Source organism: Pleurodeles waltl, chromosome 6 (assembly GCF_031143425.1).
Source record: "Pleurodeles waltl isolate 20211129_DDA chromosome 6, aPleWal1.hap1.20221129, whole genome shotgun sequence".
In the NCBI taxonomy this organism is placed as follows: domain Eukaryota; kingdom Metazoa; phylum Chordata; class Amphibia; order Caudata; family Salamandridae; genus Pleurodeles; species Pleurodeles waltl.
Genome location: NC_090445.1, coordinates 1,216,996,034 through 1,217,019,509, shown reverse-complemented (window position 1 = coordinate 1,217,019,509; position 23,476 = coordinate 1,216,996,034). Strand labels below are relative to the sequence as shown.

At 43.1% G+C, this 23,476-nt stretch overlaps 1 protein-coding gene across 1 annotated transcript in view; it reads right to left on the bottom strand.

Annotated features, from left to right (window-relative positions):
* HK1 (hexokinase 1) overlaps positions 1 to 23,476 on the bottom strand; it is a 1,372,133-nt gene that overhangs the window by 667,975 nt on the left and 680,682 nt on the right. The window contains exon 10 of the mRNA XM_069240524.1: positions 15,632 to 15,936. Coding sequence (XP_069096625.1) covers positions 15,632 to 15,936 — 305 coding nt within the window. The remainder of the gene's footprint in view (positions 1 to 15,631; positions 15,937 to 23,476) is intronic.

Genomic DNA, 23,476 nt, shown 5'->3' with positions numbered 1-23,476 from the left:
TACCCAGTGAGAGTGAGTATGCAAGCCCAGCGCTCACCGTGGAATGTTGGGGGCTGGTTGACGGTTAATGAGGCATCCATTGTATGACAGACGATAATAATAAACTGTCTTACATCCTTCTGTGTCATGTTATTATTACATAGAAAATGCCGATGAGGATGGCGATATTTGGTGTCTAACTTTGCTCTTACCTTACCGGTGTCCTGTAGAAGCATGTGTAGCAGCCTGTTCTGCCGATTGTGCCACCTGCTAAGTGGACGTGTTGCACCTGTCATTCCGCCTCTCAGCTTAACGTTGTGACTCCACCCATTTTAAGAGATGCTAGGATATCCTTCGTGCAAGAGCATTACTGTTAAAGTAAGCTGATTCATTCATGTGGTTTGCAAACTGATGTGCAGATTCACCAAACTCATCACGGCAATAGTCAATGTGTTTGCATGGACTTTAGTGTGAGCTCAAATAGTATATATATATATATATATATATATATATAAAAAATGTCACTTATCCAATGTAAATCTGTCCGTGGCATGTAGTGCTGCAGATTCACATAAAATGCATAGCTCTTCCGACATCTAGTGTTGGGCTCGGAGTGTTACAAGTTTTTTTTTTTAAGAAGTCTTTTCGGAGTCACGGGATCGAGTGACTCCTCCTCTTGGTTACAGTGTGCATGGGCATCGACTCCATTGTTAGGTTGTTTTCCCGCAAAGGGGGAAGGAAGGAGTGATAGAGTATCAGAATACAAAGAGATGTCCATGCAAATGAAAATGTATATACATATGTACAAATGTTAAACTTAAACGACTACTGGCTCCCGGGGAGGAGGGAGGGTGCATGTGAATCTGCAGCGGAACATGCCACGAACAGATGTACACTGGGTAAGTGACATTTTCCAGTTCAATGGCATGTGTAGCTGCAGATACACATGCTGTGCATAGACTACAAAGCAGATTGTCCTCCCTTAAAAGCGGTGGTCAGCCTTTAGGAATTGAAGTTGTTTGAAATAATGTTCTGAGTACAGCTTGACCTACTGTGGATTGTTGTCTTGCTAAAACGTCTACACAGTAGTGTTTAGTTAATGTATGTGGTATTGACCATGTAGCTGCTTTGCATATTTCAGCCATTGGTATATTTCCTAAAAAAGCCATTGTAGCACCTTTTTTCCTTGTAGAATGTGCTTTAGGAGTGATTAAGAGTTGTCTTTTGGCTTTAACGTGGCATGTTTGGATGCATTTTACGATCCATCTTGCCAACCCTTGTTTTGATATGGGGTTACCTGTGTGAGGTTTTTGGAAAGCTGCAAACAGTTGTTTAGTCTTTCTGAATGGTTTTGTTCTGTCTATATAGTACATTAGAGCCCTTTGAATGTCTAATGTATGTAGAGCTCGTTCTGCCACAGAATCTGGCTGTGGGAAGAAGACTTGTAGTTCCACTGTTTGATTTATATGAAAAGGTGAGACGACCTTTGGCAAAAATTTGGGGTTTGTTCTTAGTACAACTTTATGCTTGTGTACCTGGAAGAACGGTTCTTCAATAGAGAAGGCTTGTATTTCGCTTACTCTTCGTAAAGACGTAATTGCGACTAGGAAGGCAACCTTCCATGTTAAGAATTGCATTTGACATGAGTGCATAGGTTCAAATGGTGGGCCCATAAGTCGTGTAAGCACTATGTTTAAATTCCAAGAGGGAACTGGAGGTGTCCTGGGTGGAATGATGCGTTTTAAACCTTCCATGAAAGCTTTAATAACAGGAACTATAAATAGGGAGCTGTGCTGTGTATTTTGTAAATATGCTGAAATTGCAGTAAGATGTATTTTTATGGAAGAGAATGCTAAATTAGATTTTTGTAAATTAAGTAAATAGCATACAATATCTTGTATTGATGCTGTAAGAGGATCAATCTGTTTAGATTGACAGTAATATACAAATCTTTTCCATTTATTAGCATAGCACTGTCTAGTAGATATCCAAATTCTATGACTTCAGGAGCCAAATTGCTAGATTGAATGTTTTGGGATTTGGGTGCCTGATTTGTCCTTTGTTTTGTGTCAACAGATCTGGTCAGTCTGGGAGTTTGCAGTGTGGTACTACTGACAGGTCTAACAATGTTGTGTACCACGGTTGGTGGGCCCACGTTGGTGCTATGAGTATCATATTGAGTGAGTTTTGATGCAACTGGCTGACTAGAAACAGAATGAGTGGGAAATGCGTAAGCAAATATCCCTGACCAATTGATCCATAGAGCATTGCCCTTGTATAGAGGATGTGGGTGTCTGGATGCAAAGTTTTGGCATTTTGCGTTTTCGCTTGTGGCGAACAGATCTATGTTTGGTGTTCCCCCATTGTTGAAAGTATTTTTGAATTATGTGAGGGTGAATCTCCCATTTGTGTGTTTGTTGCTGATTTCTGCTGAGAATATCTGCCAATTGGTTGTGTATCCCTGGAATGTATTGTGCTAACAGGTGAATTTGGTTGTGGATTGCCCATTTCCAAATTGTCTGGGCTAGAAGGGAGAGTTGGGACAAATGTGTCCCTCCTTGTTTGTTTAGGTAATACATGGTTGTCATGTTGTTTGTTTTGTTAAGGGCATTCTTCTGTGTGAGAAGAGGCTGAAAAGCTTTGAGTGCTAGGAAGACAGCTAACAACTCTAAGTGATTTATGTGTAGCTGTTTGTGTTTGGCATCCCATTGTCCTTGAATGTTGTGATTGTTGAGGTGAGCTCCCCAACCAATCATTGATGCATCTGTTGTAATTATGGTCTGAGGCACAGTGTCTTGAACTCGCCGCCCTTTGTTTAGATTTGTGAAGATCCACCACTGAAGGGACATGCATGTTTGGCGGTCTATCCACACTGGATCTTGAAGTTGACCGTGTGCTTGTGACCACTGTTGTGCAAGGCTCTGTTGTAAGGGCCGCATGTTTAGTCTTGCGTGTGGAAAATCGCAATACGTGATGCTATCATCCCTAAAATCTTCATGACAAATCTGACAGTGTACTGTTGATTTGTCTGTATCTGTGGGATTATGTTTTGGAATGCCTGTATTCTTTGACTGTTTGGACCTGCTAACGCTTTTTGAGTATTTAGTATTGCACCCAGATACTGTTGTATTTGTGCAGGTTGTAGATGCGACTTTTGGTAATTTACTGAGAACCCTATTGTGTGCAGGGTTTGTAGTACGTAATGCGTATGGTTTTGACTCGCGTATGACTGATTTTACTAGCCAAACGTCTAGATATGGAAAGACATGTATGTGTTGTCTTCTTAGGTAGGCCACGACTACCGCTAGGCACTTTGTGAATACCCTTGGAGCTGTTGTTATTCTGAAGTGTAACACCTTGAAATGATAGTGCTTTCCTTGAATGACAAACCTGAGATATTTTCCACGCGCAGGATGGATGGGTATATGAAAATACGCATCTTTGAGGTCTAATGTTGCCATGAAATCGTGTTTTTGGGCAGTGGGATAACATCTTGAAGAGTTACCATGTGAAAATCTTCTGACAGGATGTAAAGATTGAGGGTTCTGAGATCTAATATTGGTCTGAGGGTACCATCTTTTTGGGGAATTAGGAAGTATAGTGAATAAACTCCTGTCCTATTTGAGCTTGTGGCACGGGTTCTATTGCTTGTTTGAGCAATAGAGATTTGACTTCTTTCTGTAAGAGATTGATGTGTTCTGTAGATAGTTTGTGTGACTTCTGTGGAATGACTGAGGGAGTTTGTATCAATTCTAGGCAATAACCATTGCGGATAATTGATAGTACCCAATTGTCTGTGGTAATGTTTTGCCAATTTGTCTGGAAGTGTTGTAGTCTTCCCCCCACAGGAGAGGTGTGGAGTGGAAGGGGATGAAGCAAGTCACTGCTTAGGGTGCTATGAAGTTTGCTTAGAGGTTTGAAATTTCTCTCTATTTCTGAGATACTGCCCCCTATATGTGGCCCTAAAACCACCTCGCTGGTATTGTGGTTGGTAGGTTGGTTTTGCCTGCAATGTGGATGCCTATGCTTTCTGTGTTCTAAATCCACCTCCAAACGGAGTTTTCCTAAAGTTTCCCCTGTATGGTTTGGAGTATAGTACACCCACTGCTTTTGCCTTATCAGAATCTTTGCACAATTTCTTATTGGCTGTTTCAACTTCCGGGCCAAAAAGTTGTTTTTTATTGAACGGTATATTCAACACCGCTAGCTGTATTTTGGGTTTAAAGCCAGAGGACCTGAGCCATGCATGCCTCCTTATTGTTACAGCAGTGTTGACACTTCTCGGAGCGGTGTCTGCTGCGTATAGGGCAGACCTAATTTGATTATTGGTGATAGCTTGCTCTTCCTCCACTATTTGCTGTACCCTTTTCTGATGTTCTTTGGGGAGATGCTGAATTATGTCTTGCATCTCATCCCAATGGGCCCTGTCGTATCTAGCTAACAGTGCCTGTGAGTTAGCTATCCTCCATTGATTCGCTGCTTGGGATGCAACTCTCTTCCCTGCAGCATCAAACTTCCTGCTTTCTTTGTCTGGTGGGGGTGCACCACCTGATGACTGGGAGTTTCCCCTTTTTCTGGCAGCGCTTACTATTACTGAATCTGGAGGAACTTGTTGAGTTATGTAATCAGGATCAGAGGGAGGTGGTTTGTATTTTTTCTCTATCCTGAGCGTAATTATCCTTGCCTTAACTGGCTAATTAAATATTTGATCGGCATGTTTGAGCATGCCTGGGAACATGGGGAGGGACTGATATTTTGAATGTGTAGAGGAGAGTGTATTAAATAAAAAATCCTCTTCCAATGGTTCAGTGTGCATGGTGACACCATGGTATGCTGCAGCCCTAGCTAAAACTTGATTGTACACAGTGCTATCCTCAGGTGGTGAAGGCTTAGAGGGATAGCAGTCCGGGTCGTTGTTGGGAGTGGGATCTGGATCATAAAGATCCCATGGATCTACATTGTCCTGTTGTGAGTCAAAAGAGTGTGATGGTGACTGCACTGGTGTAGGACTGGTTGGAAGAGAGGTATGCAGGTGCGGAGAGTGAGGAGGAGAATGAGGAGGAGAAAATTGAGGAGGTGGTGGTTTCTCCTTTGGCTTTGGCACTTTAGCTGGAGGCTGCATATTGTCCAATTCCTCCTGAAAGGTTAGCTTCCTCCTAGGTTTTAGAGGAGGGGCTGTTAGGATTCTGCCGGTTTCCTTGTGGATATGAATCCTGGCTTACCTCTTATCCGTTACTTCAAGTATTGGCTGTACTTGAGTCTCCCCTTCAGAGGTTTTGTGGCTTTCTTTTAGTCTTTTTGAAAGTCCATGCTCCTCTGTGTATCCTTCTCTTTTTGGTTCCGAAGCCGGCTGTTTCGGTATCGAAAAAGATGGTGTAGTGGATGTTCTCGGCTCCGAAAGCGGTTTCCGAATTTTCGACTCCGAAAAATGGTGTTTGCTTGAGTCGGACACGGAGCCTTTTATCGAGTCCGATGGTTTCAGAGGAGTGGCCTTTTTCGGTGCCGAACTGGCAGCTTGGTCATCGGATGTCTTTTTTCGGGCCGAGCCATGGCCTTCCGGCAGTGGCGTACCCAAGGGCTAATGTTTCTGTCTTTGTGATGGTACAGCGGCAGGAGTACTCACATGTTGTCCTGCCGTGACCGGTCTGTCTTCCTCGGATTCCTGGTCAGAGTCAGAACATCGGACGGAGACTGCTTTCTGCATGATCTCTTCCTCTTCCACGGCAAGATGTTTGGAGCTTCTGGACGCCATCTCGAGTCTTTGCGCCCTCCTGTCTCACAGCGTCTTTTTGGACCGGAAGGATCTACAGGCCTCACAATTTTCTTCCTGATGATCTGGGGAAAGGCAAAGATTACAGACGAGATGTTGGTCTGTATAAGCGAATTTTGCGTGGCACTGAGGACAGAATCAGAATGGAGTCCGATCCATGACGCTTCCAAGCGGTGGGCCCGACTAGGGCGTGCGCGCCCCGAAGGGCGAGTAAAGTTATCTTCTCCGATGGTACCGATGTGTCGATGGAGGGATGTAAACCCGTTCGATGCAATACAGACGTAAATAAGGCGTTTTCTAATTTTTCTGAATCAAACTTTCAGAGTGAAAGGAAACACGTCAGAACCCGACGGTGGAAAGAAAACAATCTAACATGGAGTCCATGCCCATGCGCAATGTAACCGAAGAGGAGGAGTCACTCAATTCCGAGACTCGAAAACACTTCTTCGAAGAAAAACAACATGTAACACTCCGAGCCCAATACTAGATAGCAGAAGTATAATGCACAGTATGTGTATTTGCAGCTACACATGCCAATGAACATATATATATATATATATATATATATATATATATATATATACATACACACAATAAGAACTTATATAAAAACTCATAACTGACAATATATACATAAGGAGTTAAGGCCTTATTCTTCTTCAGATACTTGAGTACAATTCATATATTGGTTCCCTTAAATTATAAATCAGTTAGCACTAGCAGAAATAGGGGTAAGCACTCGTATCAATGGCTGGAGTAATGAATACCATTTCAATGGCTGCAAATTTTTGGGCTATGCCTGGAGTGCCTAGAGAACGATGGGAACAATGTATCTGAGGTTTTGAAATGCACTTGTTTACAACTAATAAGAATATAGCGCAGAGTGCAAAACCCCACTATTGTACAATAGCCTGAAAACGGAGGGCAGGCGTATTTTTGACAATGTAAAAACCGCATTGAAACCCGAGAGTGAAGAGAACTGGAAAACATATATAGAGGCGAAAAGGAGAATGTGTGACTATTGTGATACAACAATAAGAGTAATACTGGAAAGGGAGAATTTCTATTATAGGTACCAAGCACCTGGAGAGTTTGTAGAGTCATATGCAGCCACGTTACATGCTTGAATCATCTTGTGCTTTCCAAAATCCTGACGAAATGATGAGCGATCAGCAAAAGGGATCAAAATGTTGCGTAAACCTGAAGTGACTAGTGAAATCAATTGAGTACATACATACATCTAAGGAAAAAAAGCATGATTCTCTCCAGACAAAAAATAAAGTAGACACAGCCATGCAAAGAAGCAAAGAACACATGAAAACTGAGTGTTATCAATGTTGGTTTACTAACCATCTAGCTTCATACAGGAATTGCCCTGCTCTTGGCAAGCAATGTAAAAATGTGGTAGAAAGGATCATTTTGCCATGGTGTGCCGGGCAGGGTCACGTTTCAAGAAAGTACTTCCAGTACAAGAAAGTAATGAAATTCATGATCCGGATTTCCTTCTTGAAGACTTGGTATTGATGGTGAATCTAATCAATGAATTGGATCATCAGGATCAACCACGATGCATGGTTCAAATAGTCGGTCAAAAGTTAGAAGCATTGGTGGACACTAGGTCTCGCATAACAATCATATCAAGGAAGGAATATGACCAGATACAGGATAAGTCATCTTTGCAACCCATTAGAATCATACCAGGAGCATATGGAGGACATAAAATTCAACTTAAAGGAGCATTTGAGGCTGGTTTCAACTTCCAAGGTAGAGTAACAAGAACTAAAATATATGTAATGAATCAAGGAGTGAACATCCTTGGTTGGTACGAACAGAAACAACTATGCATGTTGATAAATCCTTGTAAGGCACATATGTGTCTGCATTAACTGACATACAAGTACATCTTTATGAGGGATTTCAGGAATTTGAATCTATCTTCAGTGAAGAATTCGGATGTCTGAAGAGTTTCCATCACATGATTAAGCTCAAGGACAATGCCATGCCTGTCAAGCAAAAGGTTCGCAATCTACCTTTATCAGTCAGAGAAGAAGTGAAGAACTTTCTAGATCGAGTCTGTAGATGCATCATCTTGGTTGTCTCCAATTGTTGTTGCCATGAAAATCTGGTGAAATTAGGTTGTGTATCGATTTAAGACAACTGAATCAGCCAATATTAGTGGTAGCACAACCCTTGACAAATATAAATTAGGTGATGGCAACACTTGGGTATGCCAAAGTGTTCTCTACATTATACTTCACCATAGCATACCAATAGGTATTGCTGCATTCAGACTCACGTAATCTTACTACATTCATCACACCAATGGGATCATTTATGTTCCGCTGTATGCCCTTTGGGTTGTGTTCGGCATCCACAGTGTTCCAAAACAATGAATAAGTTATTGATGGAACGTCAGGAGTGAAGGCATTCCAAGATGACATTTTTATTTTTTCAAAGGATGACAGTACAGATGAGAGTAATTTGGAGATTTTAAGGGAGGTACTCAGATGCATACAGACAGTGGTCTGACTCTTCATAATGACAAACGCAAGTTTTTCAGAAATGAAGAAACTTACTTAGGCCACACCATATGTGCTGATGGTGTCAAACCAAAACCTTCTCTTGTTACATCAATTATTAACACAGACCAACAAATAAGGATGAGTTAAGACCATTCTTAGGAATATGTGAATTCTATGTAAAATGTATCCAGAACTATTCTGACAAAATTGAACCTATGCGGGAATTGACCAAAAAGAATGTAGACTTTGAATGGAGTGATGATTGTGAAAGTTATATGCACAAATTGAAAGAAGAAATCCAAAAAGCTCCTTCAATAAAATCATTTGATGAATCTCTTCGCTCGGTAGTAACTGTTGATGCGAGTCAGACTTGACTTGGAACTGTTCTGAGCCAGCAAAAACCACAAGGAAGTCAACTGATTGCATTTACATCACACAAATTGAAGGAACCTGAAACAAGATACACTGTAATAGAGAGAGAATTATTAGGTTGTGTGTAGGCTGTGGCAAAATTTAAAGTTTTTTGTGGGGCAAACGTTTTCTAATTCGTACTGACCATAAGCCATTGGTAGGAATATTGTGCAAATGTATTACTGACAAAGTATCACCGCGCGTAACCAAATTAGCCTGTAAATCACATGAGTATGTTTTTGATGTTGAGTTCCTGCTGGGAAAATCCAATATCACAGCTGATTATGTTTCTCGTTTGCCTTGTAATGATGATGAAAAAGACGAACTGGAATAAATGAATGATTACCTAACTGTTGCTTACTTGTCAGATGAAGTAGAAGAAGTGTGTGTGATTAATAAACAGCAGTGACTAGAAGCCATTAATGATGATGAAGAATATTGCCGTATATTGTTAGAGGTTGGCCCAAAGAAAAGATGTTGGAAGATTCCTTGAGACCTTATTGGAAGGTGAATGATGAATTGACACTCATTGAAATGGTCATTATGAGAAATGAGAAATTAGTACCACCTTCTAGTCTTAGGGACAAATTTCTCACATTAGCTCATGAAGGTCACATGGGCAGGACTGGGACAAAGAAAAAAGTTGAGATACAAATATTGGTGGCCCTGTACGGACCGTGATGTGGGGAATTTAGTACATAATTGTTGGGTTTGTCAAGATGCTGATAAAACCTTGTGCACAAGATCCTGTCCTTTGACCCCTATACCTTTACCAGAAGGACCATGGCACAAAGTTGGGATTGATTTCATTGGTTCTATATACAAATTGCCAAATTAAATGAAATTTGCTATTGTATGTATAGATTATTACAGCAAATGGATTGATTTAGAATTAATGGACACTCCCACCACTGGCAATGTGATTATGTGCCAGATGTATCAAACTTTTTTGCATTTGCAGACTGTGCAAATTGCAAAAATCGTCCGCTTGCGAATGGAAAAATGGCAAATACGGTGCATGAAAGACATTCGCTGTGCGAAAATTAGGGATTAATAGCGATTCTTTGTGACTGCGACATGATTTTGAGTGTCGTAATCTGCGTATCGCAAATAGTGACATGATTTAGCGAATCGCTAGCTGCGTTACGCAAACTGCAACCTAGATTTGTGAATCACAGATAGTGATCTGCAAAATCATGACGCTATTTGCGAGAAGCAGATTGAGACAAGCAAATTCCATTTTGCAGTGCAATGGATCAAAAATTAGCAAATAGCGAATATTCGCAGAATGGCCTTTTGCACATTCAATTTACCACGAATTGAAATCAGGTCGTACCAGGTGCAACCTATATAAAGAGGCCCAGAATGACTTAGCCTCTTTTCCACAATGGCTGCACTCTACGCGATGGCGTGGAGAATGAGGATCCTGGCAGGTTTGAGGAGGGGGAGGAGGAGACAGGAGCGCATTTTCAGAGTGCGCATAACCCTTTTTGACCAGACAGAGGAGGAAATTTATGAGAAGTACAGGTTAAGCTCAGCCAAGATACGTGACCTGATAGCTGATCTATAACCCCTACTGCAGAGCACCACCCACAGGACCAATAGTATACCCACTCATGTACAGGTATTATGCTCCCTGAACCTATTAGCCTCAGGGAGCTATCAAGGGGTCATAGCAGCAGCAGGAGGGGTCTCAGAGAGTGCCCTCTCATGATTTTTCAATGCATTTCTCAATGCCATGCTGAGCAAAATTCAACAGCACATAAGATTCCCCAACACCCCACAGGGATGACTACAGCCAAAATATGATTTCTACCAGATTGCCCAATTTCCCCCGTCATAGGTGTCATAGATGAGACACATGTAGCTATCGGTCCACCATCTGCCACCGAGTATGTTTATCGGAACTGTAAGAAACATCATTCCATTAACATACAAGTGATTAGCAAAGCCTCCAACATCATAACCGATCTCGTGGCCAGATACCCAGGTAGCACACATGACTCGTACATCTTTTGCCACAGCGGAATTCACACAAGACTACTAGCTGGGGAGTTTGGCGAAGGATATCTACTGGGTAATGTAATAGTTGACAATGTTGCATTGATGTAAATGTGACGTCAGATATCACAAGTACTCAATTTACTCTCTTTTCATTTCAGGAGCAGTGCAGACCTATATACTGACGCGCTACCTGAGCCCTGCAATGCCAGCCGAGAGGAGGTACAATGCTGCACACAGGGCAAACTGCAGTGTGGTGGAGACAACCTTTGGACTGCTGAAGAGCCACTTCAAATGCATACATAAGAGTCGAGTTGCACTACAGTACAACCCAGAGACGACCTGCAAAATTGTGGCTACATGTGCTATGTTGTACAACATTACAATGACAAGGAACCCACAGAGCAGGACTCAGATGAGGATGGTGATCCCTTACCACCCCATCACCCAGTAGACAGGAGCAGTGCAGCAGAGGGCAGGCAAAGACATGCTGACATCACGTGCAACCATTTCTGATGTAGGTAATGACAACACCACTACAATATGTATTTACGCAGTTAACATATTTATTATCTTCAAGTAACATATGTGCTGATAGGAAATAGCTATGCATTATAGGCAAACATGTGCGAGTAACAGTGTCACACTATTAGCATCATAGTATAACTGTATTGCTACATGTTAAGGTAGACCCCTGTAGCCCTCAACATTACTTCCTACGTCCACGCACTCCACTTGAGTATTCAGTGGCCTAGCTGGCACCTCTTGTAGCGGGTTCCAAGACAGTCCTGTGTCTGGTAATGCGACGCCTAGGGTCCATCACAGGGGCTGTAAGACTTCTTAGACTAGAGAACTCCTCACTATCCCCACCACCAAGTTCGCTATTTGTAGCGCAGCATGCTGTCTGCAATGCATCCAGAGCATTCGTTATTTGCACCAATCCCTGTGCAACGTCCCCACTGCAATGTGCCATCTCCACGTGTATGCCCACAGCACGTCGTGCCATCAAGGCAGTTGAGCTAGTAAGCCGATCGACTGATCTGCAGAACCCATCAAACCATCCCATAAATTGGTGATGGCGCCTACGGTGGCTAACACACTCCTGCTGATTCTCAGTGCAGAGTTCCCTAATGGCGTTTGTCAACTCCTTTGTATTTTCTGCTGCTGTTTGCTGTTCTCCATTCAGAGACTCAAACTTCTTGTGCATGGATCCCATGTTTTTATTGAGTGCATCCAACTGCTTGTCCAGTGCTCCCATACTGTCATTGTGAGACACCAACTGCCTGTGCATTGACCTCATGTGTTTGCATTGCAGGCGCTGCACTTTCAGCATGGAAGCTTCAAGACCACCAAAGATTGACGGCCCCTCCCCTTCATCCGTGCACTGTCCGCCTGCATCATGACGCCTCCTGAGGGGAGTTGACTGACACTGTGGCAGGGACTGCTGTCTTCCTGTGGATCTAGCCTCTGGGGGTGGTGTGGGTACTTCATCCGGCATTTCATCTGAGTCTAGGTTCTACTCGGGGAGAGGTAACACCCTTGCCCTGCGAATAGTGTGTGCAATACTGAAGGACTCACTGGTGTTTGAGTCTGGATTTCTGACCACATTTTCCTCTTCTCACTTTCAGGTACCTGGAGTGAGTTCTTCCCAAAAAAGTTTGTTGCGGTTCCTTACCTCCTTCTCAGTGAGCACCCCCCCATTCCTGCTCACTGAATTTGAGTTTGCGCTTCCTGTCTCCTTTCTCCTTCACATTCCCACATTGGCCATGTTGCTGTTTGGTCCTGGCTGGATCACACAACTGCCTCCATGGTGCTGGGCTGTGTCTCTCTGCCTGCTCCTGTGGGTGTGGCTCCTGGAAACAGTATGGGATGACTCACTTCCTGGTTGTGATGTCATCAGTCTGTTCTGGTTTGCCGTTTTCGCAATTTGCGATTTTCAAATACCGAATCGCAATTGTGATTTGGTATCTGCAACATGCAAATTGCATTTGCAAATTTTAAGAAATCGCTATTAGCGACTCTCAAATTTGATACATCCCATTTTGCATTTCTAAAATAGCGATTTCTTAAAATTTGCTATTTAATAAATGCAAACCGGGAGCTTGATACATCTGTCCCCAAATTCCTTAAAACTGTTTTTGCTAGGCAGTATATACCTCGCTGTATAGTAAGTGACAATGGGTCCCAATTCCTGTCAATAGAAATTAAAGCATTTTTGCAAGCTTCAGGAATTGACCATTGTAAGTCATCCTTGTCTCATCCTCAAGGAAACAAGCAAGCAGAGCTAGCTAACCGCATCATTAAGGTGACCATACACATACAAATTACGTGTGAGGGAGGCTTTACAGAAATATTTATGGGCTTAACATACCACTCCACACAGTGTTACAGGTGTCACACTATTTGAGTTGTTGAGGGAAAGGGTGTCTGTAGCAAAGTTGAGTCCACACAATGTGATTAGACCTAAAACTACTGGCATTGTAGACATTCTGAGTAAAAAAAAATAGAGTCCAGGAAGCAGTAGTGGACAGACAATCCTAAATGAAGAAGTATTATGATATGGGAAAAACTGTAACCCAAATACAAATAAATATTGTTGATTACATGAGAATCAGATGTCCTAGACCAGCTATTAACTAAGTTTGGAGAACGTTTCAGAGTTGTCAAAAAATCTAAGTAAGCCATTCTCTTAGAAAATGGAGGGTGGTGGAACATGTCACATGCCGCTCGTGTAAATTCCAATGTAGTGGAAGATTCTAAACAAGTTATGGGTAGCGAAGAAACGGGAACTGATCAGGAAGTACAGTCAAGTTTAGCTAACACTCTTACATATTCCTACAAACATGCTAATGGAGCTGCATCATCACTTGTTAACCAAGATCCTGAGGTAATTGGTCAGGAATAATTGATGGGTATCCAAGAGGGATCTATTTGCAGGCCTAAACATAATGGAGGGGTGACTTCCAAGTTCAAAGATTTTGTGATGTTGTAAATTCTCTAAAGAAAGGGAGATTATATATTATCTTATAACTGAACTAACACTGCTGTAATTAATAGGTTCAGGTGACTTTATTGTTGTAGTCCTTTGTTTCCACTTCCCAGTGAGCACGCGAGCCCAGCGATCACCGTGGAATGTTGGGGGCTGGTTGACAGATAATGAGGCATTCAATATATGACAGACGATAAGAATAAACCTTTCTTACATCCTTCCGTGTCATGCTATACTACACGCAGTAGTAGCTGGAGTGGGGGAATGCAAATACAGTGCCACAAGACAGATCCTCTCTGCTCCTTCGCTGTCAGGAATCAGCCACCATAATGTGGTGCATTCAAAACCATTGTGAAGTGGCGGTTGCCATCACTTCACGGGCCATGGTAAGCCCCTACGGCTCTCCCCTCTTCGTGTGGTCACGCCAGGCCTCAGGAGAAAGCACTTGGTGCACTGTTGCCACAGTCAGGGGGCTCCACTGCTCAAAAGGAGCCCCTGGTGCGATGCAGCCCTGTGCACAAGGCCACTTCTGGGCAAGTCCAGTGCGCTGGCAGTTCAGGATGCGAGGCTGCAATCGGCTTCCTGCATGTAGAGGGCCGCAATGTGGGAATCCGAGCCTGCAGACAGTCTTTCTTGCTCCAACTTGCAGCTGCCTGTGCCTCTGCTTCCCCTTAAAGGTAACAGCTTGTCCAAAGGGAGGCAGATTGCAACAATAAGTGCCAGATTTCGGGTTCCCCAGTGGAGATAGGCTATTTCACGTTTGCCATCTTGTGTGGGCTGGCCACGCCCCTGCTCTTTTTTCTGTAATTAATATGGAATTATAGATCTAATAAAACCATGGCCCATCTGTTCTAGATTAGATTTGCTAAAAGCTGGGTAATGTGCAATATGCAAATTCAGAAAAGGAAAAATACTTTCTGTTTTACACGGGATGAAAACAAATAATATATTGTTGGTCTTAGGTGATTCGTGAAACTTGGAGGAGGTGCCATGGCAAAGAGCGCCTTGGCTGCAAATGGGGATCAGAAAGCAAGCACCTTTACTGTAGCACAGTGGTTCCCAACCTTTTGATTTCTGTGGACCCCCACTTTAACATTAATGGAACCCAGGGACCCCCACTGACTCATCATGGGAATCCGGGGACCCCTGCCTGAGTCATTACTGGAAGCTGGGGACCTAATTTGTCATTATTTGTTAATATTTTTTAATTTTCTAGGCTCTCGTGGACCCCCTGAGAAGGCTTCACGGAACCCCAGGGGTCCCCGGACCACAGGTTGGGAACCACTGCTGTAGCATATTTGCTAAGCAATGCCAGGATACATGCACTCTTAAACAAAAAAATTGAGCAAGTGCAAAAAAAAGTCGAAGCCAATAGCTTGGCACTCACCTTTTCAAGAGAGACCTATTGCCTTTGACAATGCTTGTTTAGGTTTTGTGTTTGAGCCACATATGACAAAAACACAGTACTGTACATATAGTCTAAGGTGCTTTCATTCAGCCTTCTTAAGCCACTGGCTTCTTGGGCTAAGGAACCTTCAGCGATTGGCCATATACATTGCCAATCACATCTTGGATATGCCCAAAAAAGAATTTTAGTCTCACATTCTTCCTGTTGGCTGTTTGCATGTATACTTCCATATCCACTTGAATGCCTGAGCACTAACCAAAGCAATTTTATTTTAGTCACTCTGCAATAAATCATGCATTTGTTATTGCCATTGCCAGCACTCGAACGTTAAACGTATTGGCAAGCACACCATACTTTTTCATTACACAGACCATGCTACTTCATGAACCACCATAAAAATAATGTGAAGTGGCAATATTTGATTTGATTTCCCCTATTATTAAACATGCACTAGATTTCATCCGCTCTCGTAAAGTGAAAAACAGCAACAAAGTTATAGGATCTGATGAGGTCAACACATTTAATATGTAAACTTTTAAATGCAATATTACCTGATCCATCAGGCGTGCTACGAACGAAAGTCGGCAACATTTTAACTTTAGCACTTTCATGAGATTTTTTCTTCAATCCAGCTTCAATTTCAATTCTCATTCTTTTTTTCACCTCCGTTAATTGTTCATGTGATAGGCTGAATTCTTCTAGGGTATCTTGTATCTGTTTGTGCTGTTCAGCAAGCCTGTAGGCAACTGCTGTAACCATGGCAGCGCCCTTGCCACTTCCACTTTCAGAGAGAAGGAATCGGACATCCGAGTCCGGCACCAAGCGCCTTACTGTTTTGTGCAATCTTCTGGCATACCTGTTAAAATAATGCAAAATAATGTTTCACAAATTTGACAACATTTTTAAGATGAATAGACTACTATGGATTTGAGTGAGATGTTGAAGAATGCAGAGATTTGGGCACAGGGTGGTACTTTTGTCACCACAGCCGGATTCCACATAAATGAAAGAACAGAATTAATTTCTAGAACTATGAAAACACAATGCTGCCATTAACCCAGATACACCTACATGTGCTGCACTGCAAACACTGATAGTTTGGGTAATGAAAATATAAGTCATGATCAGCTACACACTTTTTAAATCATTATGTTTTATTACTAAATAAATAAAACCGAAAAAAGTTTTTTTTTAGGGAAAAAAGAAAGCAGCACTCCAGCAACAACTGTTATTTTCAAAGCACTTAATATTTCACAATTGTACACATATCTGCAAAACAAATGAACAGCTCAAACATTTGTCGTGAGTTGGTGTTGAATGCAACCTTTTCAGTGCAGAAATCTGAAGAAAAAAAGCCGACAGTTCTGAAAGACCAGTCAAGCCCCCAGGGCACCAACCCCAACCAATAAAGTCCAGAGACCAATACATCATAATACATCAATAGGACTGGACAACAGGAAAAAACAACACAGACTAATGTGGCAATTAATTAAGCTGTCAAGAGGGCTCCAAGCAAACATCATTACTTAGAATGGAAGGTAGGAACAAAGTCAACCAAAGACCAGCTGACAAGCAAGAGGACCAGACCGAGAATGTCAAGAGACTAAACCTGCCAAAACAACAAGGTGATGGATGGATGCTTGACTTCATCCTAATCTCAACCACTGGCAATCGCTTGGTGCGGCATGCTAATCCATCCTTTTTCGCTCACCATGCCACCTTGTTGTTTTTGCATTTGATACCCTATTGGTGCTGGGTACCCCCAGATGTGGGTTCCGTGCACACTCTGTCACTGGACCCAAGCTATACCTGGCTGATGAGTCCTAACTAGGGTGACACTGGTTCTGGGTTGCATGTGTTCTGGTTCAAGGAGAACCTGACTTGTCAATTCGGGGTAGACTGTTCCCACTGGAGAAGAGTCAAGACTAATTTGCTGGCTAGGTCCAAACTGAGCTGGCATGGTGTGCACAATAACAATAGAAAATGCTGCAGCCTGAGTGATTACCAGTGAATGTGATTAATTCAAATATTTGATCCCTCACTGTAGGAAAGTGGAGTATTGTGTGGTGTGGCCAGTTAGTCCTCAGTATGTAATACATTCACAATAGCCCAACTGTGGTTCTTGGATTCACACTAGTAAACCCTTAGCTCAGTCCTGGTAGTGGGACAAACAGCAGTCAGGCGTTACCTAGAGGAACATGTGTTAAGCATTTTAGACAACCAACATGGATGATAAGTAACTGACATGATTCAAAAGAAATCCAAAACCAATTTACAAAAATAGGGCTTATTTTCATCTTAATTTAGGCACCAAAATGACCAGAATTGAATCAGTATAATCAGAGTTATAGATTTCAGGAGCAAAATTAAATCACAGCAGAACTGGCATTAAACGTTGCATTGAAGTGTACGGGAGAAATATCATGGGTTGCAAAAATGCACTTATAAAGCGAGTTGTGTGGAACCCCTATAGGGTTATGGTTCTGTAGTCCCTAGGACCAGTTCATGACAGTCAGTGCAGTTTTACCTGGGCCGTGGACCCCGGGTGCAGAGTTGATCAGGCTGTCCGTGGTGCTGAACAGGACTCGTGTTGAAGTTAATGTTAGGGAGCCATGGGTGACAAATGACCACTTGGAGGTCGAGCTGCTGTGAACACTTGCAGGGTTAAGGTTGTGCAGGTCCTGGGACAAGGCCACAGCAGTCAGTTCACTTCCATCTGGTCTGTGGAGTCCGGGTACATAGTTGTCCTGGCTGCCTGTGGTGATGAAAAGGATTTGCGCTGGTGCTGATTTTACCGCTTACACAAAGGTGCTGACAAAGAGATGTAAAATCTCAGCTGGGGCTGGTTTGCAGATGTCGGATGGAGGTTCCACGGTGGTTCCACAGTGTCCTCCACTGGCCTGGAAACCTACAACCCTAGGCAGCAGTAAGGGTGCAGGAATCCATTGGGAACTTCCTGGGGTCAGAGGGAGCAGTGTAGCAGCCTGAAACTTGGAGGCAGGTGAGACTACAACTCTCAGAAGACACTGGACCACTTGGCTTTTGGCATTCCCATGGTGGGCCCGATGACCAGCAAAACCTCGAATTCTGTAGGCGTTTTCACCTGCAGTTTGCAGGGGACTGGTGTCACCAGTCCAGTAGAGTCTGAGGGTGCTTCTGGCTTCCATGAGGGGCAGCGTGTCCCTCTTTTGCCTTGGTGCAGTGTGCAAAGGCAGGTTGTCTGTGATGCAGAGCTTCTCCTTCTTTAAAGTTAGTTGATCAGAACTGAGTTTCTGTTTTCAAGGGGTGTTTTTTAAATTCCTGGATTTAGGAGAGTTTGGGGATGGAGACTAGTGGCCAATGGGCAACTAGTTCCTACAGCTAATTCGCCCCATCCTGTGGGACAGGTCACCTTTATCTATCCATAATCCTCTAATCTGCCATTCCTAAAATGGCAGGAATCTAAATTTAGTGCACTGACCAAGTTGCTCACCCTAGAGGTGGGGTCAACCTGCTGAATGTGTGCAGAGTCCTACATACCTAATTTCCCACCAGTCCACCACAAATGTGCCTGGGAGCAGGGGGAGGACTGTTTATTCTGCTGAGGGAGAGCACAAATGGCTATCAGTGGCAGTGAAGCCTTTGAAGCTCACCGCCTTGATGGCTCTATTCATTAGCCTGGCTGGGGGGCAGGATGTGTGGCCTTCCTGCCTCAGCCTTTGTTTCTGACTCCTGGGAGCACCCAGGCTGCCTGGCACAAGGTCAGAAACCGGTCTTGGCAGTAGTAAGTGCAGCAAAACACATGGGCTGACAGTCCAGAGCACAAAGAAGGGTGGCAAATACATGAGTAACCTCAAGTGTGCCACCCGGGTGCATGCCAGCCGTCAAGCAACACCAGATTTGTGTTGGGGGAGAGAAAGCATGTGCTTGACATCAAACTCAACATATCTAGGCAGTACCATAATGGAGCTAGCAGCCTGTGTCTGCCTGGGTGTAAGACCCATGTTATGATTTGGACTGACCTGCATTTATAGTGCACCTTAATGGAAAGGCCGCTATAGAGACACATAACCTTGTACTTACACGTCTGTACTTTAAATATAATGCAGCCTGCCTCCTGGGCTGCAAAGGCCTTCCTTGGGGTGCCTGACATATATGCAAGGCAGTGCATGGGACCGTGCCACTAATGATGAGGGTACAGTCCAACTCGAGCAGTGTGCACCGCCCTGTCAATCTGCAATGACAGGCCTGCATTAGTAGTCTGCATGGGTCACTTAGAGTGGCACAAACTTGTGCTGGAACCCTGGGGACCCCTTTACCACCTATGCCCTGGGCACCCTGGGCACTATTTACTAGGGGCTTATGAAGGGGTAAAGTTTTGCCATTCAGGGAATTACCAGGATGACAAATAATTTAGGGAGCAAACACATACACTGGGGCCTGGATAGCAAGTCCCAGTGCACTATAAGAGCCGAAAAGCCAACATCTAGGGGTCCAAATGTGCTCAAACAGTGAGCCAGGGAGGGGCATCTGCAAAGAGCCCAGTTTTCGTACACTCACTTTTTTGCATACTTTAAGAGACAGAACCTGGACACCTAAACCAAAACTGTTCATGATCTCCAAAAGACACTCAAGTCACCGTCAGCTCAAAGAAAGTGCCCTGTATAGCACTTAGACAGTGATATTATTAATCAAGCACTGGATAGGAAGACGTAAGCATACATTAATCCATGAGAAGTCCCCACTGTAATGGCAGACTGCTCAATAGAAACCAGAGAAGGAGCCACCAAGACCCTGTAGAGTCAAGCAGCCTAAAGCAATAGTGAAAAGACAAATCGTGCCAAAGCAATAGAGCAGAAAATGAATGTGTGAGCAATCCACCAAAAAGGCTCCAAAGAACTAGTAACAATGAATTGTATGGAAAAAGAAGACATTCACACACCCTCCAATTGAAGTCTCATAGTGAAACGAGCATTTGCAATGCAATAGGTCTCGCATTTTCTTGAGTTAGAGCTATTGGCATTGTAAATTCATAACTGGACTTTTCTTGCCACACAAATTGGTCAACCATGCCTCATCATTTCGTCTTTTTCTGCCACATAATTCCAGTGGCTCAGAGTTAAACCAAAGCACTTCCATTTACAGTCTTCCGCTACATTAAAACTTATACAATTATCATCTAAACCTTTATGAGAAATATACTTTTGAAAATAGAGTGTAATACTCAAACCACCATAACAAAAATATAATTTGGGACTGATAGGAATAAAGATGGAGAGGTTAAGTGGCGTAGTAACAGTGTCATGAGCCTTGGAGTAAGAAAGGAAAATGGTTGACTCCAATCTCGGTAGCAAAATACCACAGTAATTAGAATTAAGGGCCAGATGAAGGAAACGATTTGCGACTCGCAAACGGCAAAAATGGCCGTTTGCGAGTCGCAAATGTGAGTTTCCCATGCAGAAATGCATTTTGCGAGTCGGGACCGACTCGCAAAATGCATTTCCGACTCGCAAATAGGAAGGGGTGTTCCCTTCCTATTTGCGACTCGCAGTGGGATGCAATTCCATTTGCGACCGCGTACGCGGTCGCAAATGGAGTCGCAGTTACCATCCACTTGAAGTGGATGGTAACCCACTCGCAAACGGGAAGGGGTCCCCATGGGACCCCTTCCCCTTTGTGACTGGACCCCATATTATTTTTTCAGGGCAGGGAGTGGTCCAAGGGACCACTCCCTGCCCTGAAAAAATACCGAAACTAAAGGTTTCGTTTTTTTTTTTAAGTGCAGCTCGTTTTCCTTTAAGGAAAACGGGCTACACTTAAAAAAAAAAAACTGCTTTATTTAAAGCAGTCACGAACACGGAGGTCTGCTGACTACAGCAGGCCTCCATGTTTGCGAGTGCCTTGACTCGCTATGGGGCCGCAATTTGCGACCCACCTCATGAATATTCATGAGGTGGGTCATTGCGACCCCATAGCGAGTCGCAGTCGGTGTCTGAGACACCGTACTGCATACCAATTTGCGAGTTGCAAATTGCGAGTCGCATGGACTCGCACTTTGCAACTCGCAAATATTTTATTTGCTACATCTGGCCCTAAGTGAGGTCTGTAGGTCTCTGGGCCCCAGTGCTACTACATCTGTTGTTTTATTGATAACTAGGCTTCAGGAGAGAAAGCGGATGGGGCAGAAAAAGAGAAGCGAAAGGAATACAACAAACATAAGGAAGAAAGAGAAGGGGTCACAAAGAATTAAAAGTAAGAAGGGAAAGAAATTGAACGAGAAAGTGAAAACATAACTGAGAGAAGAAGTAAAGCGAACGTGTGAGACAAAAGAAAAAAGGGAAGGAAGCTAGCAAACAAAAAATAATGAAGAACAAATCATGGAAGAAGTGTGAAAAGAAAGAGAGAAATGAACATTAGAGAAAAAAGAGAGATGGTGAGAGAAACAAGCAGAAAAAGAACCAGGCGATGTATGTACTGACACATTTCCCAGAGACACAGAATGGGAAAACCACTCTGACACTTTGGGCACCGACAAGTAACTTGTGGCTTCCACATACAGATGGGAAGAAGAGGGATTTATAGTAAAACGTGAATTGACAGATAAAGATAAGAAAAACACCAGAGAAAGGAAGAAAGATCTAAAAAAAGAAAAGTGAAAGGACGCATACAGAGTCAAAAGAAAGAGCAAATAAAAAAGACAAAGAAAGAATGAAGGGAAGAGTAAAAAATAGTGAAGGAATGGACACCTGATGAAGAAAAAAGAGAGGAACGAAACAAGGAGAAAAATAACAAGTTTTTGCGAGTTTGAAAGAGGTAGCAAGAGGAAGTAGGAAATAAAAAAATGGGAAAGGAGTAGAAGAACAAGTTACTTACCTTTAGTAACACTTTTTCATGTGGATATAATAGGTACCTGTGGATTCCTCACCTTATGAATTCACCCATGCGCCAGCATCCGACGGAAAATCTCCTTCCCAGCTCTCCACGTCGATGAGGATGTCACAATTGCACGGCTCCACGCGACTCCGTGTGACGTCACCGTGCCAATAAGAAGTCCTCGCCAGCATGCTGATGTCAGTTTCACCCATTTTTTACGTGCCTTTGAGACGAACAGGTGAAAACCGACCCCACAAAAACTCCAATAAATACATATATACATAAAACAAACCATGATGCGATATAATCAAAACCATCATTATATATACAGGAAAAGACATTAATATATACATACACATATACAACCACATATCTTAGTGTAACCAGACAGGCAACGGGGAGGTAGGTGGGACTGTGAGGAATCCACAGGTAGCTATTGTATCCACCAGAAAAAGCGTTACCGAAGGTAAGTAACTTGTTCTTCTGATGGATACAACTACCTGTGGGTTCCTCACCTTATGAATATAAAAAAGCAGTACGGCTCTCAGAGGTGGGATAGGAGCCTGCCTGGTTACACCAAGAAGTCCTGCAATATAGATCACACAAATTGGCTGTCCCTCCTAACCTCCGAGTCCAAGCAGTAATGCTTTGAGAAGCTGTGGAGGGACGCCAAAGTTGTTGCCTTGCAAATGTCCACCAGTGGAACCCCTCTTGCCATGGCCGAAGTAGCAGACTTAGCCCTGGTGGAATGGGCTCTGATACCCTCAGAGGGAACTTTTTTTGCCAACGAGTAGCATATCTTGATTCAAAGAATGACCCACCTGGAGATTGTTCTTTTATGAACTGCTCTGCCCTTCCTCTGTCCAATAGACCACACGAACAGCTGATCCTCCAGCAGTCCTTTCAAGACAAAAACTAAGCGCCCTTTTAGGGTCCAAATGGAGAAGCCTCTCTTCCTCCTTCGAGGGGTGAGGAGGAGGGTAGAAAATGGAAGGGTAATGGTCTTCCCTATATGAAAAGGAGTGACATCTTTTGGCAGGAAAGCCGCCCTGGTTTTCAACACTACTTTATCCAGGAAAAACAAGGTAAAGGGGGGTTTCACAAAGAGCTTGAAGCTCACTACCCCGCCTAGCCGAGCTTATAGCAACAAGAAAAACTGTTTTAAGCACCAAAAACCTTAACGGGCAAGAGTGCATAGCCTCAAAAGGTGACCCCATTAAAAAGGTTAAAACAAGATTTAAGTCCCACTGAGGCACATGAAAAGGAGTGGGAGGAAACCTATTAACTAAACCCTTCAGAAACCTAATCATCATCATCATCAAAAGATACTTTATTCGATTGAATTTAACAATCATAAAAGTCGTTGTACATAAAAGCAATATTAAAAAAAGAAGCAAATGCTAAAATATATATAGATATAAATATAAGTACAACCAGGTAAAAGAATAAAAGAAGTTAAAAAGGGTCAATAGACAGTTTAGTTAAAACAGGAAGGGTACTCTCAGATATAACGCTTAAAAATCTCACTCATTTGCCTCAAGGTA